Consider the following 16,120-nt stretch of genomic DNA (forward strand, 5'->3'; position numbering starts at 1 on the left):
AAAAAGCAAAAATAAATAAATAAATTAAAATAAAATAAAAATAGTTTTAAGGTATGGGGAAATCTGATCCAATCCTCACTTTTCTCCCTGAGTAAACACAGACCCTTTAGGAGCAACTTTAATTTCCCAGGCACTGTGATATCAACCCATGTATAGTCCTTATCACTGGCCTTTCTCTACTTTTTGCTTTTTAGGGCTGCACCCGCGGCACATGGAGGTTCCCAGGCTAGGGGTCAAATCAGAGCTGCAGCTGCTGGCCTGCACCACAGCCACAGCCACACCAGATCCAAGCTGAGTCTGTGACTTGTACTACAACTTACAGCAACACCAGATCCTTAACCCACTGAGAAAGGCCAGTGATCGAACCCATGTCCCCATGAATAATCAGATTCATGACTGCTGAGCCACAACGGGAACTCCTCACTGGCCTTTCTGAGAGGGTATTTCACGCTGTTAGATATTTCAACCATTTAAAATGCCTGTATTACACTCCCCTACCCCAGTCTAGGGAGGACACACAGAATTACAAGCAATCCCACCCCTAGTATCTCTCACTGTCCGTAATCACAACAGCTCCAAAAAAGGAAAGGAATGGGGGAGGAGGGAAAATTTCACTGGAAGTGCTTTAGGAAGGTCCAAGGTGAAAAACATGACAAAGATGAATGTCATATTACTCAAGTCAGTAAATAAAGTCTTACTCAAGAAAGATGTTTCAGTCTTCTGTACTGTTTATGATAAAATATTAATTGGAAAATATAGTAGATAAAAAATATAAATGTATATTTATTTGCTAATCTTTGTTAGCAGGTCCACAATCTTATGTGGGTCTATTGCTGAAGTGTAAGTTGTCATTCATATCCCATAGCCACCATGTATGACCTATATTTTCCAGCTCTAGTTTCCACAAAAACCTGAAAACATGAAGTGATCTATAGGCAGAGTCCTAGACTTTTAAGACTCCCTCTCCATTTTTTCTAGCTTGCTCATCCATATAACTGAGCAGCAATTTCTTTTAGTGACTTGAAATTATTAGGTCATTTCAAAATATTTGAAATACTTCTCACAAAACCATTCTTTTTGAAAACAAATTTCACCAGCTGATGTCATATTTAATTACACTGTATAATTACAATAACAAGACAATGAACACAAATAGACATAGGGATAAATACAACTAACTCTTTGTAAGCACACATGCAGGAGGCCACCTGGTCTAGGGCATGTCAGACCCAGTGGCCCGCAGAGTAACAGCAAGCTGGCTAAAGCAAGGGTCAGGAAAGAGCCTGTCCACTGTGCATCAGGTTCAAAGCACTGTAATAAATGTTAGCTATGGTGAATACCCCAAACTTAAAGATTTTAACTTATCAAAATGTCACCTTTACTAGTAAACATCTAAGGAGGGGGACTTTCCTGCTACTGATCCTTGTTTATCAACAGGAAGAGCAGCCAGAAGTTTGAAGGAAACAGAATTCAATGTCCTCATGTTGGTGAATCTGTCCCACTGGTCTCTAAGCTCTAATGTCTGTCTTCTTTGTAACTGTATCACAGAGCCTGACACTCTGTGAGTGCTCAATAAACTCCCTCCGGGAAACTTGCTGAATATGTTCACACATCCTAACCTGGATCAGTATTTCGGCTGCTATCACTGTTGGCCTATAAATAAAATTTCCCCGGGCTGAAAAAATGGAATGTTAGAAGGTTTGACTCATGGTCTATTACTTGTTAATATTTTCCAGCTCCCTTATACTTTACATTGTATGCATGCTTCCTGAGACTAGTTAATTAAATTTATAAATCAGGGGCCTATTCATACTGACATTATTACTGTATTAATGCTAATAGTACTCTGTAAACTAGTCTATCTTGATTAAAATCATTAATGCCCATTAAAAAATAAAATTGGTTTGAATGTTGTACTGAGTTTGAATTTCACACTCGCACAATGTGTGGCAGCTAATACTTCCAGTTTCTGGCACTACCATTGAGAACATAAAAAGTTCTCCTGGAACTAACAAATTACTTCCCTTGCAACACAATTATATAATCTGAGAGTTGAATGGCACCCTAGAGATTATTTTGTGGTCCAAAATCCCTCCCAATTAAGGGTTCCAATCAAAAACTACTCAACTTTTTTGGGCAAGGAGGGATGTTTATCTTTAAATCCCACACTACAGAATGCTGCACCTATAGTAGGCTCTTAATACATACCTGTTTAACTGAACAAATCTAAAATGGGCCCATCTCATTAATTTTCTTATTTTTCCTAGGCTTTAGATGTACCCTCTACTGAATCTGTAATTAAAGATTTGCATGAATCTTCTGTTCATTAACCAATGTTCAAAAAGAAACTCAGTAAATGAAACTTCATGATCAGTCACACATTTTAATATTACTGCTGTGTGTGCCAGTTCATAATAAAACTTTTAACAGAAAATGGAAATTCAAGTCTTCGTTAGTTTGCTTATGATCTATAAAGGATTTCCTATTTATCCAAAATACTCATATGTTCTCAATTTCTAGTATGATTTTTTAAACAAATAAAGTCTTGCACCATTCATACAAGTAAATTATACACCCTTCTACTTATAATTGGGGTGCTCACAGATTTAACCCTAGTACTGTAGTAAGACATGCTATTATGCTAATTAGTGTTCTCTCCAGTTAACAGCCTGTGATCCCATCTGATTTCCCATAATATGATATGATAACTGAAGAGAACAAAGCCTCTGGAGCAGTAAACACCACCAATAATTTTACTTGACTCAAGTATGTATTCCTAAACAGAACATAATTTACAAGGCCCTGCTTAGCACCGGTATTACAATGCAAGTTTCGAGGACTTTCACAATATATTCTAGGACACAAAGTACACATTTCCAAATCCAGTTTCTTACTGTTTTGCTAAAAAGGAGCACACAAGATCCTTCAACAGCACAATTACAGTGCTTTATTAACATTTTTTTTTTTTTTCCCAGGCAATAATTTAAATTCCCACTTCCTCCTAAATGTCTCTGGACAGCAACTCCTGGCAACCCATCTGTCTCTTTCATCACAGCTTCTTTTCATAACTAACGGGTCAAGTTCTTTTCTCCCCGTTTCAACACGACGCACTGTACTTGCAGCCCTGCCACCACAGCCCACTGCTGAATGCCGGAATATAGCATATTGAATTTCACTGTCCTTCATTGTTTCCAGTGTAACTGCCATTTTACCACCATACAGACGAGAGAAACGCGTTCCCACAGGCATCTTATGAATTTCCAAAGCAGCTATTCTTTGAGGATTTACAAAACACTTGCCTTCTCTGAATTCCCTTTATCACCACAGAAACGGCTTTGGGGAGCTGAGATTTTTTTTAAGTACCCCATGCAAAAAGAAACATTCCAAGCATTTCGATTTTGCTAGCAAATTTAATCCTAAGGGCCTTCCTATAGGACAGTGATGGAATGTCAAGGCAAAGATCTTAAATACCGCTTTGGCCTTCCCAATTAAAAGAAAAAATTTTCAATCCACAAAGATTATTTTATCAAGTGTCCTCTCTTCCCAGGCTACACCCTAAGGACTACCCAGCGCACTGTAAAATAAACAACTGGTTTTGGCTTTTGCACAACGCCCTAAGTCTTCCTTGGGCTCAGAGCCGCACATAATCCCCCGGCAAACCCCAAACCTGCCAATGAAGCGGATTCTTTCTCTGCCACAAAGGGCCGGCCCGCGCCTCGTGCACGGCGGCCTCTGCACACATGTGCTGGGCTGACAAGTGTGGAGCTGCCCTGCCTGGATCCAAGGCTGTAGGCCTGGACCGAAAGCCGCACACTCCTCCCCATCCACCGCCTCCTGCCCGCAGCCACTCTCCCCGGTGACAGGCGGTCCGCTCTGGGGTGCCCCTACCGCGCGCCGGCGTCCCCGTCCCCCGGCCAGGACGGTATGGCCACGCTCAGACCCACTTCCCCTCCGCCCACCGTTCTTTTTCCTTCCCCCTCGTCTTCGTCTCCGTCGTAACTTCATTCTTGCCGAGAGAAGCGGCCCAGCCCCGGGCCCGGGCACACCCTCCCCCGGCGGCCGCGCCCCCAGCGCCTCGGCCCGAGGCGGCCGCCGACCCGTAGGACCCCGGCCCGCCCGGCGCCTCACCTCCTCCTCACTCTCACTGCGGAAACACAGGCACGCGGCCCGCTTCTTGTAGCCGTCGCCGTCATAGGTGCGGGTCTGGTTCGACTTGAGCTTCATCATCCTCCGGGCCCGAGTGGGGGTGCGGTGCGGGTCGCGGGAGTCGAGGGTGGGGGGGGGGGGAGCCCGCTCCGGACGGCCACGCGCGCGCGCCCCCGGCTCGACCAAAGGAAGCTGGGAGGGGGAGCCGCTTCTCCGCTACACGGCTCCGCCGCTGGCCCGCCGCGGCCGCCTCATTCTCCCCGGCCCAGGCCCCGCGCCGCCGCCGCCGTCACGGCTGCCGTCGCCGCTCCCGCCACGGCCGCCGCCCCCTCTGCCGCCGCCACCCCCGACGACGACCGCGCCGCCATCTTGGGCGCGCTGCGTCAGCGGCGTAAAGCTGCGCCGGCCTGCGGGACGACCGCGCGTTCGCAGCGCAGGCCGCTTTCGGGAATCGCGCCCTCCCAGACCGCGCGGCGTAAACGAGCGTCTGGAATGAGTGGGCCACGGGACTGGAGGCGGCCACATGCCAGTAGCGAAGGGGTGGGGAAGGTGGGGCGCGCTAGGAGAAAGCTAGGGGAGAAAGGGTTACCTTTGCAGGACCGCCCGGCTCCGCTCTGCTGAGGAAGGGGAAGCAAGGATTTGCCCAAGGTCACGCCGCCCGGGCCTTGACCCTGCCAGTCCTTCTGGGAGTGGATGAGGGGGAAAGTCTAGAGGTAAATGTGGGATGCAGTTAAAGGCGACGGAGAGTGCCTCCTGAGATGCTTGGGCTTTAGCACTGCGTGAAAACGGGTTAGGGGGTGGTGCACGTTGCATTGATATCCAGAAGTTCTGAAGTCATGGGTTGGAGCATAAAGAACAGATGTTTATACTACATAACCTTTATTGGTGCAAAAAAACAAATGCTTTCTCTTTAGATATACAGGAGGGCCAGAAAGGAGTGAGTGAGGGTGTGCGTGTGTACAGACATCATCCAAATCATGAGGCATCATCATTTTTGATAGTAAAGGAGGAGGATATATTTATTGTGGGTGTCAAACAGATGTTCCAGGGAAAGACATATAGCCTGACACCCTCCAGCAAGGAAACGAGGTATAACTGGTGAAAGTTCTCAGCAGTCCAAACCAAACCTATATCATGCTCATGCCCTGAAAGTGCTGAAAATCCCTGCAGGATTTGTCTGTGAATTGCTTATTACTCTTTTTTGAATTTGCTTGTATTTAGCATAATCAAAAAAGATCAGGATTGAAGCCTAGCAAACCTACCTTGGATTCTCATTTACATAATTGATTTACCCCTGTAAAATAGAGAAAATAAAGGCATTTCGCACCTGGCACTTAATACATTGTAATGACAGGAATACCTGATTTTATTGTGCTTTACAGATACTGCATTTTTTTACAAATTGAAGGCCTGTGGCAATTCTGCATTGAGCAACTTTTTTTTTTCCAACAGTATTTTGCTCACTTCATGTCTCTGTGTCACATTTTGGTAATTTTCAAAATATTTCAAACTTTTTCATTATCCTATGATCAGTGATCGTTGAGGTCCCTGCTGCAACTTGCTGAGGGCTCAGATGATGGTTAGCATTTTTTAGTAATCAAGTATTTTTATGCCACTGCAGTGACAACGCCAGATCCTTAACCCGCTGTACCAAAAGAGAACTCCTTTAAATTAAGGTATATACATTGTTTTTCACACATAATGCTATGTATGACACACTTAATAGACTACAGTGTAATGTAAATATATGCCCTAGGAAACCAAAAATTCCCGTGATTTCCTTCATTGCAATATTTGCTTTTTGTCTGGTCTGGAACTGAATCAGCAATATCACTGAAGTATGCCTGTAATATTATTGACATTTCACTAAGCCCTTGACACATAAGATGTGAAATTTCAGGCGTTTCTGTTGTGGCTCAGGGGTAATGAACCCAACTAGTATCCATGAGAATGTGGGTTTGACTAGGTCAAGGATCCGGTGTTGCCATGAGTTGAGGTATAGGTGGCAGATGCAGCTCGGATCTGGCATTGCTGTGGCATAGACCAGAGGCTCTAGCTCTGATTCAACCCCTAGCCTGGGAACCTCCATATGCTGCAGGTGCAGCCCTAAAAAAAAAAAAAAGAGAGAAAAGAAAGAAAAACTGAAAGTCTGATTCCAGAATTACTTTTAACATACACATTGTCAAAAATTTGAAAAATACAGTAGTTTTTATTAAAAAATTAAATTATGGACTTCTTTCAGCACATTCTGTAGAAATTTGTATCCTGATTTTTCTCTGGTCTTTTCCATGTCATCAAGATTTTTTTTTTTTGTCTTTTTGCTATTTCTTGGGCCGCTCCCACGGCATATGGAGGTTCCCAGGCTAGGGGTCTAATCAGAGCTGTAGCCACCGGCCTACGCCAGAGCCACAGCAACGTGGGATCCGAGCCGCGTCTGCAACCTACGCCACAGCTCACGGCAACACCGGATCGTTAACCCACTGAGCAAGGGCAGGGACCGAACCCGCAACCTCATGGTTCCTAGTTGGAGTCATTAACCACTGCGCCACGACGGGAACTCCCGATTTTTTTTTTTTTTTTAGGGCCACATGCATGTGAAGGTTCCCAGGCTAGGGGTCTAATCGGAGCTGTATATGCTGGCCTACGCCACAGGCACAGCAATGCTGGACCCGAACCGCGTCTTCTAACTACACCACAGCTCACAGCAATGCCAAATCCTTAACCCACTGTGGAAGGCTAGGGATCGAACCCATAACCTCAAGGTTCCTGGTCGGATTCGTTCCCACTGTTCTGACGGGAACTCCAAGATTTTTTTAATACTACTTCTAATTACTACCTAATAGTCCATCATAGGGATGTACCATTTCCCTACTGTTAGAAGCTTAAATTGTGTCCTCTGTTTTATTAGAACAGCAGTGAATATCCCTGTACATAAATCCTTGTCCCTGACTTAGTTGCTCAACATCAATTCCCAGAGGTGGGTCAAGGTGGGTAGGAACATATTTACGGCTCTTGTTTTTTTTTTTTTGCCTTTTGCCAAAAGCTTCCCAGAAAAGTCATATGAGTACAATTATGCGTTATCCCAGTGGTTAGACAACTCCACTGTACTATCTGCCACTTTCATAAGGTTGAGAGCAGAATGCAAATGACATTCCAGATTTCAGTACACCAAGGTAACGATAATAAGCAAGTTAGATTGTCAGCTCCTTGAGGGAAGCACTGTGTCATTTACCTTGATATCTCTACTCCGAGCACAGGGTTTTGTCCAAAATAAGAGCTCAGTAATGTTTTTGGTTTTGGATTTTGGGGTTTTTTTTTTTTTGCTTTTAAGGCTGCACCCGTGGCATATGGAGGTTCCCAGGCTAGGGGTCAAATTGGAGCTACAGATGCCAGCCTATGCCACAGCCGCAGCAACACAGGATCCAAGCTACATCTGCAACCTACACCACAGCTCATGTCAATGCTGGATCCTTAATCCACTGAGCAGGGCCAGGGATCAAACCTGTCTCCTCATGAATACTAGTTGGATTCATTTTCGCTGAGCCATGACAGGAACTTCTAGACAGACTTCTTAGATTTGACAGCAAAAACAAGATCTATGAAAGAAAAAATTGATAAATTGGACTTCATAAAAATTTAAATATTCTGTGCTGTGAAAGACACTGTTAGGAAGATGCAGGAGTTCCCGTTGTGGCACAGCAGAAATGAATCCGACTAGGAGCCATGAGGTTGCGGGTTGGATCCCAAGCCTTGCTCAGTGGGTTAAGGATCCGGCATTGCTGTGGCTGTGGTGTAGGCCCACAGCTGTAGCTCTGATCGGACCTCTAGCTAGGAACCTCCATATGCTATGGGTGTAGCCCTAAAAAAAAAAAAAAAAAAAAAAGATGAAAAGACAAGATACAGACTGGAAGATGTTTGTTTTATTTATTTATTTATTTTAATTTTTTGTCTTTTTAGGGCCGCACCCGTGGCCTATGGAGGTTCCCAGGCTAGGGGTGGAATAGTAGCTGTAGCCGCCGGCCTACGCCACAGCCACAGCCACGCCAGATCCTTAACCCCCTGAGCAAGGCCAGAGATCGAACCCACAACCTCACGGTTCCTAGTCGGATTTGCTTCCACTGCACCATGATGGGAACTCCCAGGAAGAGGTTTTAAATCACATATATGGGAGTTTCTGTCGTGGCTCAGTGGTTACTGAATCCGACTAGAAACCATGAGGTTGCGGGTCGGATCCCTGGCCTTGCTCAGTGGGTTAAGGATCCGGCATTGCTGTGGCTGTGGTGTAGGCCCACAGCTGTAGCTCTGATTGGACCCCTATCCTGGGAACCCCCATACGCCGCGAGTGCAGCCCTGGAAAAGCCAAAAAAAAAAAAAAAAAAATCCACATATATGACAGAGAACTAATCTCTAAAATAAAATGGTCAAAAATAAAATACAATGGTCAAAAATAATCCAATGGAAAGTGGGCAAAAGATGTAAACAGATATTTCATCAAAGAGGATATACCGATGGCACATGAAAAGATGTTCAACGTCATTGGTCATTAGGGAAATGCAAATTAAAACCTCAATGAGATATCGCCACAGACCTATGAGAATGGAAACAGGGACTGAAGTTAAATGCTGGCTGGCACAGATGAAGGAAAACTAGATCACTCATACATTGCTGGTGGGAATGTAGTATGGTACAGTCACCATGAAAAACAGCCTGGCAGTTTCTTAAACTAAACATGCAATAACCACAAAACCCAGCAATTATACCCCTGAGCATTTATCCTAGCAGAGTGAAGATTTATGTTTACTCAAAAACCTGTACAAATATGTTTATAGAGGCTTTACTTGTAATAGCCAAAAATTGGCAACAGGAGTTCCTATTGTGGCTCAGTGGGCTAAGGACCCAACATTGTCCTTGTGAGGATGAGGGTTCTATCCCTGGCCTCGCTCAGTGGGTTAAGGATCCGGCATTGCCACAAGCTGTGGCGTAGGTCATAGATGTTGCTAGGTCAGAGATGTGGCATACTCTGATTCGACTCCTGGCCCAGGAACTTCCATATGCCACAGGTGCAGCTGCAGAAAGAAAAACAAAAAACAAAAACCTGGCAACAATCCAGATGTCTTTCAATAGTGAATAGTTAACCAAACTGGTATGTTCATATCACGGAATACTACTCAACAATAAAAAGGAATAAACTACTGAAACATGAAACAATCTGGATGAATCTCCAGAGAATTATGCTGAATGAAAAAAGCCAATACCAAAAGGTTACATACTGTATGATTCCACTTATATTTTTTTTCTTTTTAGGGCCACACCTGTGGCATATGGAGGTTCCCAGGCTAGGAGTCACAGCAGACCTGCAGCTGCTGGCCTACGCCACAGCCACAGCAATGCCACATCTGAGCCACGTCTGTGACCTGCCTGCACCACAGCTTACAGCAATGCCAGATCCTTAACCCACTGAGCAAAGCCAGGGATCAAACCCGGTTCCTTATGGATACGAGTTGGGTTCATTTCTGCTGAGCCACAACAAGAATCCTAAAAGTTTAATTTTTGAGTACTCAATTTTATTTTGTCTTTTCCAGCTTTCTGGAAATGTAATTGACAAAGTTTAATTTTAAAAAAATTGGGCAAAAAGATTTAATAGAGACTTCACAAAAAAGATATGAGGAATAGGAGTTCCCGTCGTGGCGCGGTGGTTAACGAATCCGACTAGGAACCATGAGGTTGTAGGTTCGGTCCCTGCCCTTGCTCAGTGGGTTAACGATCCGGCATTGCCATGAGCTGTGGTACAGGTTGCAGACGTGGCTCAGATCCCGCGTTGCTGTGGCTCTGGCGTAGGCCGGTGGCTACAGCTCCAATTCGACCCCTAGCCTGGGAACCTCCATATGCCACGGGAGCGGCCCAAGAAATAGCAAAAAAAAAAAAAAAAAAGAAAGAAAGAAAGAAAGACAAATACCATATATCACTTACATGTGGAATCTAAAATATGGCACAGGATTTCCTGTTGTGGTTCAGTGGTTAACGAATCGGACTAGGAACCATGAGGTTGCCGGTTTGATCCCTGGCCTTGCTCAGTGGGTTTAAGGATCTGGTGTTGCGGTGAGCTGTGGTGTAGGTCGAAGACTTGCTTGGATCTGGCATTGCTGTGGCTCTGGTGTAGGCTGGCAGCTTCAGCTCCAACTGGACCCCTAGCCTGGCAACCTCCATATGCCGTGGGAGTGGCCCTAGAAAAGGCAAAACGACAGGAAAAAAAAAAATCAAGTTAGGATTCACAATAAAAAGAAAAATAAATAAATAAAATATGGCACAAATTTATAACAGACTCACAGACAGCCAACACACTTGTGGTTGCCAAGAGGGCGAGGGGGAGGGAAGGACAGGGAGTTTGGGGTTAGTAGATGCAAACTATTTCCTTTAGAATGATTAAACAATAAGGTCTTACTGTGCAGCACAAGGAACTGTATTCAGTTTCCTGGGATAAACCATAATGGATAAGAATATAAAAAAGATAATGTGTACAACTGAATCACTTAGCTGTACATCAGAAATTAGCACAACAGTGTAAATCAACTATACTTATTCTTTTTTTAATTTATAAAGATGCTGGCATTAAGATTTTGGAAAGGAGCCATGGAATGCAGGTGGCTTTCAGAAGCTGGAGAAAGCAAGAAAACAGATTCTCCCAAAGCAGCCAGAGGAACACAGCTCTGCTGACCCAGTTAGGACTTCTTACTCCCAGAACAGTAAGATGATCAACTTGTGTTGTTTTAGGCCACTCAATGAGTGTAAATATGTTATAGCAGCAATAGGAAACTAATACACCTAGCAAAAATGAAAACATATGTCCCCAAAAGGACTTGTCCAAAAAGTTCACAGCAGCTTTCTTCATAATGGCCAAATAACAGTGTCCATCTGTGATGGGGGTCAGATTAACTGGGAAGAGACATAATGAAATTTTATAGGAAAGTGAAATGTTCTGGTGTTGATAGGGGCATCAGTGCCCTCCAGCCTAAACCCAAGCACATACCTGTAGTTGAACAAGTTGGGATTTTTGCTCCTTTTTTGTTATGTTTTTTGTTTTTGTTTTTGTTTTTTGCTTTTTAGGGCCACACCCCTGGCATATGGAGGTTCCTGAACTAGGGGTCTAATGGGAGCTACAGCTGCTGGCCTACACCACAGTCACACCAACAGTGTCTGCGACCCACACCACAGCTCACTGCAATGCTGGATCCTTAACCCACTGAGTGAGGCCAGGGATCGAACCTTCATGGTTCCTAGTCGGATTTGTTTCTGCTGTGCCACGACAGGAACTCCTGCTCCTTTTGACGATGGAGAACACACCATAGAGAAACACACAGTGTCTCAGGAAGAAGGTGTTAAAAACAATTTCGGTGATTTGGAGGAGGTTTTAAGAAAACAGGGCTTTTTTCAGGATTAGATGCTGTTAGGAAGCAGGGTAATTCTATGATTAGATATCTTAAAAAACGTTTCCTAGAAGGAAGGCAGAATGAACATGACTAAAGCCATAACTGGTAGAGAAGCAGTCACTCACATCAGCTGGGAGAAGGATGTGTTTTATTTATTTATTACTTATTTATTTTGTATTTTTAGGTTCTCTCCCGAGGCATATGGAAGTTCCCAGGCTACGGGTCGAATTGGAGCTGTAGCTGCCAGCCTACACTATAACCACAGCAATGCAGAATCCGAGCCATGTCTGCTCACACCATGGCTCACGGCAATACGGGCTCTTTAGCCCACTGAGCCAAGCCACGGATCTTACCCGAAACTTTATGGATCCTAGTTGGGTTCATAACCCACTGAGCCAGAACGGGAACTCCTTTTTTTTTTTTTTTTTTAACATTAAAAAAAAATCTTTATTATGTAATCCTTCTCTGTTAGGATTGCATATCCTTTTTTTTTGGCCGTGCCTGCAGCATGCAGAAATTGCTGGGCTAGGGATGGAACCTGCACCACAGCAGTGACAATACCAGATCCTTAACCCGCCAGGCCACCAAGGAACTCTGGGGTGTGTGTTTTATTTTTCCTCTTTACGGCTGCACCTGAGACATATGGAAGTTCCCAGGGTAGGGGTCGAATCACAGCTGCAGCTACTGAGCCTACGCCAAAGCCACAGCCACACCAGATCTGAGCTGCATCTGTGACCTACACCGCAGCTTGAGGCAATGCTGGAGCTTTTGGGGTTGCACCCGCGGCATATGGAAGTTCCCAGGTTAGGGGTCTAATTGGAGATATAGCTGCCGGCCTACGCCACTGCCACAGCAACACCAGATCCAAGCCGAGTCTGAGACCTACACCACAGCTGACAGCAATGCCAGATCCTTAACCCACTGAGCGAGGCCAGGGATTGAATCTGCAACCTCATGGTTCCTAGTCAGATTCATTTCTGCTGTGCCACGATGGGAACTCCAAGGCTGGATCCTTAACCAACTTATAGAAGCCAGGGACCATACCCGCATCCCCACAGACACTATGTCGGGTTCTTAGCCTGATGATCCACAGCGGGAACTCTAGGATTTGTATATTTCAATGTCAGTGGTACCAAAAATGCCTATAATAAAGAAAATCAAAATGAATAAACTGTAGTATATCCACGCAGTGGAATTCCACTCAACAACAGAAAGGAATAAACTATACAGGCAACATCACAGATAAATCTCAAAATACTGAGCAAAAGAGGCCAGACACAAAAGAGGACAAACTGTATGGTTCCAATTTCCTGATATTTTGGAAAAGGCAAAATTATGGAGACCAAGAACACTGGTTATCAGGGTGTTGATGAGAAAGGGGCAGCATGGCTGAGCTTTTTAGAGTGATGGAAAGGTTCCATGACTTTGCTGTGGCAGTGTTTGCACGCCTATATGTTTATTAAGACTCAGAACTATACCCCTAAAAAGGGTGAATTTTACGCTACATAAATTTTACCTCAATAAACTTGGCTTTTAAAAAATCAGGCAGTTCCCTGGTGGCCTAGCAGTTAAGGATCCAGCATTGTCACTGCTGTGGCTTGGGTCACTGCTGCAGTAAGAGTTTGATCCCCGGCCCAGGAACTTCCACATGCTGCAGATGCATCCAGAAAAAAAAAAATCAAGTTAGGCGTAAGAGGGGAGTGCGTACAGGGATCAGTGTAACAAGACTGGCAGGACGTCGATGCCTGTTGAAACTCGGTGGCAGGTATATGGTGGTTTGTTACACGCTTATGTTTATCATATATGAGTTCTTAGTTATTTTAACAGAAGGGGAAGTCTCTGTGTGATGGAGACAAAGATGTCACTGGGTCATTTGACTGTTCATCTCTCCCCACCCCTCAGCCCTTTGCACATTAATGAACCGATGACCCTAGATTCTCAAACTGACCTCCTGCTTTTCATGTGCTTAAAGAAACTAGAACAATTTACTTTGACAATTCTTGCTGGTAGTCTTTAGAATTTTTTAATGCCATTTGATTTGTAGCTTTCACAAGTTTGCTCTATTTTGAAGTCTCTTTCTTCCCTCAGCCTGGGTATCCTTTCCCATTTAATATTTATTTATTTTTAAAGATGCCCTTGTCCTCACAATGGTCTCTTTGATATGTCAGTAAACCATGCAGGCCTTATTTTTCAAGTGGCTGTTCTTTTGGATTTGTGCCATGCATTTATCACGGGCTTCCAATAAAGCACTTTTAATAGAAATGGGCTCCAGGCTTTCTATGGGCTGTAACTTTTAAACAATTCCTTTCATTTCTCCCCCCTTAATGCCCTCATTCTGTCCTAGTTTCCCTTTCTAAAACTGAGCAATCAAATGATGGATTTTCCCCCCTCCCCTTCCCGTTAGCAGACTGAATGTGTATTGTGGGCACTATTGACTGGGTGGTTTACCCATGACCACTCAGTGCCCCAGTGTGGTCACCACAGACCCAGATTCACTCCACTGCTTCCTGCAGAGGGGTTTCAAGTAGTTGCCAGGCATCCAGCACTCCTGACTGCACCAGTCTTCACCTTTCTATTGTTGACTGGCTCACCATCAATGTACAGGATAAAATCCCAACTCTCACAGCTGTTAGAACAACCTGAACAGACCAAGTATTGATGAAGATGAAAGCAACTGCAATTCATATGCTACTGGTGGGAAATGAGAAATAATGCAGCTACTTCAGAAAACCGTTTGGCCATTCCTCAAAATGTTACAGAATTAATATATGACATGGCAACTCCATTCCTAGGGATAGATACCCAAGAGAAGTGAAAATATATGTCCACGCAAATGAAAATGAATGTTCATTAGTCACAATAGCCAGAAGTGGAAACAACCCCAATGCCCACTAAGAGGTAAATGGGCTAAAAATTGTGCTTTATCAGAGCTCCTGCTGTGGTGCAATGGGATTGCCATCATCTCTGCAACACCAGGACACAGGTTCAATCTGCGGCCCGGCACAGTGGGTTAAAGGATCTGGATTTGCCACAGCTGCAATGTAGGTTGCAGCTATGGCTCTGATCTGATTCCTGGCCCAGGAACTCCATATGCCATGGAGTGGCCAAAAAAAAAAAAAAAAAAAAAAAAAAAAAAAAGTTGGCGTTCCCATTGTGGCTCAGCAGATTTAAGAACCCGATGTTCTCTATGTGAGATGTGGGTTCAATCCCTGGCCTTGCTCAATGTGTTTCGGATCCAGCGTTGCTGTCAGCTGTAGTGTAGGCAGCAGATGCAACCACAATTTGATCCATAGCCCTGGAACTTTCATACCTCACAGGTGTGGCCAAAAAACTCGTGCTATATCCACACAATGGCATACGACTTAGCAACAAAAGGAACTACTGATACATACAATGACTCTGATGACTCTCAAAACAATGTTGCTAAGAAGTCGGTCATAAAAAGGTGCATATTGTATAATTCCATTTTTATAAAACTAGAAATTGCAAACTAACCTATACCGACTGAAAGCAGATCACCAGTCAGAAAGCCTGGGGTGGGCTAAGGGATTACAACTCATTATCTTGATTTCATGGGCTTATACTTATATCAAAAATCGATCCGATCTAAATACAGGCGTATCTCATTTTACAGCGCTTCACAGATACTGCAATTTTGTTTTGTTTTGCTTCACCTCCTGTGGTATATGGAAGTTCCCTGGCTAGGAGTTGAATCAAAGCTACAGCTGCCAGCTTACACCACAGCCACACGGGATCCAAGCCTCGTCTGTGACCTACACCACAGTTCATGGCAACACTGGATCCTTAAACCACTGAGTGAGGCAGTGAACGACAGAGATACCATGTGTGAGGCACTGAGCTAGGCTCAAAGTCAGAGAAAATGGACACGTGTGAGCAGTTCCCACACAGCCTGCTAAAGCTGACTGCAAGGGCACTCACAGAACAGCTTACTGGACTTTGAAGTACGGTGGGATCTGTCAGGAAATATCACTCAGAGGTGATATTCCTTTTTTTTTTTAAATGTCTTTTTAGGGCCACACCAGCAGCATATGTAAGTTCTGGGGCTAGGGGTTGAATTGGAGTTGTAGTTGCCGGCTTACACCACAGCCACAGTAATGCTGGATCCGAGCCGTGTCTGCGACCTACACCACAGCTCACAGCAACACTGGATCCTTAACCCACTGAACGAGGCTAGGGATCGAAAACACGTCCTAATGGATACTAGTCATGTTTGTTACTGCTGAGCCACGATGGGAACTCCCCATTTGGTTTTTTCTTTTCTTGGCCGCACCCACAGAATGTTGAAGTTCCCTGGCCAGGGACAGAACCCGTGCCACAGTAGTGACGCCAGATTCTTAACCCCCTAGGCCAACAGGGAATTTTGAAAAAACCTTAATTCTTCACATCTGTTTCGTAACCTGACACCATCCAACATCATTTTCCAATCAAACTTCAAGATGCCCTGACTGGTCTCCCCACTCCCCTGCTCCACAGACCACCCTCTGGGTCGCTCCAGCCTCCATTCACTCCCCAGCCTGGCATTGCCT

General features: G+C 44.6%; 1 protein-coding gene and 1 long non-coding RNA gene across 8 annotated transcripts in view; one reads left to right on the forward strand and one right to left on the reverse strand.

The window, feature by feature from the left end:
• The window catches only part of NUDT3 (nudix hydrolase 3), a 79,461-nt gene extending 74,523 nt beyond the window's left edge, over positions 1-4,938 (reverse strand). For 2 of the 7 annotated variants that reach the window (XR_014809087.1, XR_014809088.1), the window contains exon 1: positions 4,129-4,528. Coding sequence is in view for 1 of the 7 variants with exons in the window: in NM_001308410.3 (NP_001295339.1) it covers positions 4,129-4,227 (99 nt within the window). In the remaining 6 variants the exon portion in view is untranslated. 7 annotated transcript variants of the gene reach the window in all.
• LOC146401507 (uncharacterized) overlaps positions 1-16,120 on the forward strand; it is a 71,435-nt gene that overhangs the window by 49,375 nt on the left and 5,940 nt on the right. Inside the window, exon 3 of the long non-coding RNA XR_014810069.1 lies at positions 6,389-6,508. This is a non-coding gene — a long non-coding RNA (uncharacterized LOC146401507). The remainder of the gene's footprint in view (positions 1-6,388; positions 6,509-16,120) is intronic.

This window comes from Sus scrofa, chromosome 7 (assembly GCF_054392235.1).
Source record: "Sus scrofa isolate SSC_HxYL_T2T_F1_AM1 chromosome 7, Sscrofa_HxYL_maternal_Yorkshire_Landrace_v2.0, whole genome shotgun sequence".
Taxonomy (NCBI): domain Eukaryota; kingdom Metazoa; phylum Chordata; class Mammalia; order Artiodactyla; family Suidae; genus Sus; species Sus scrofa.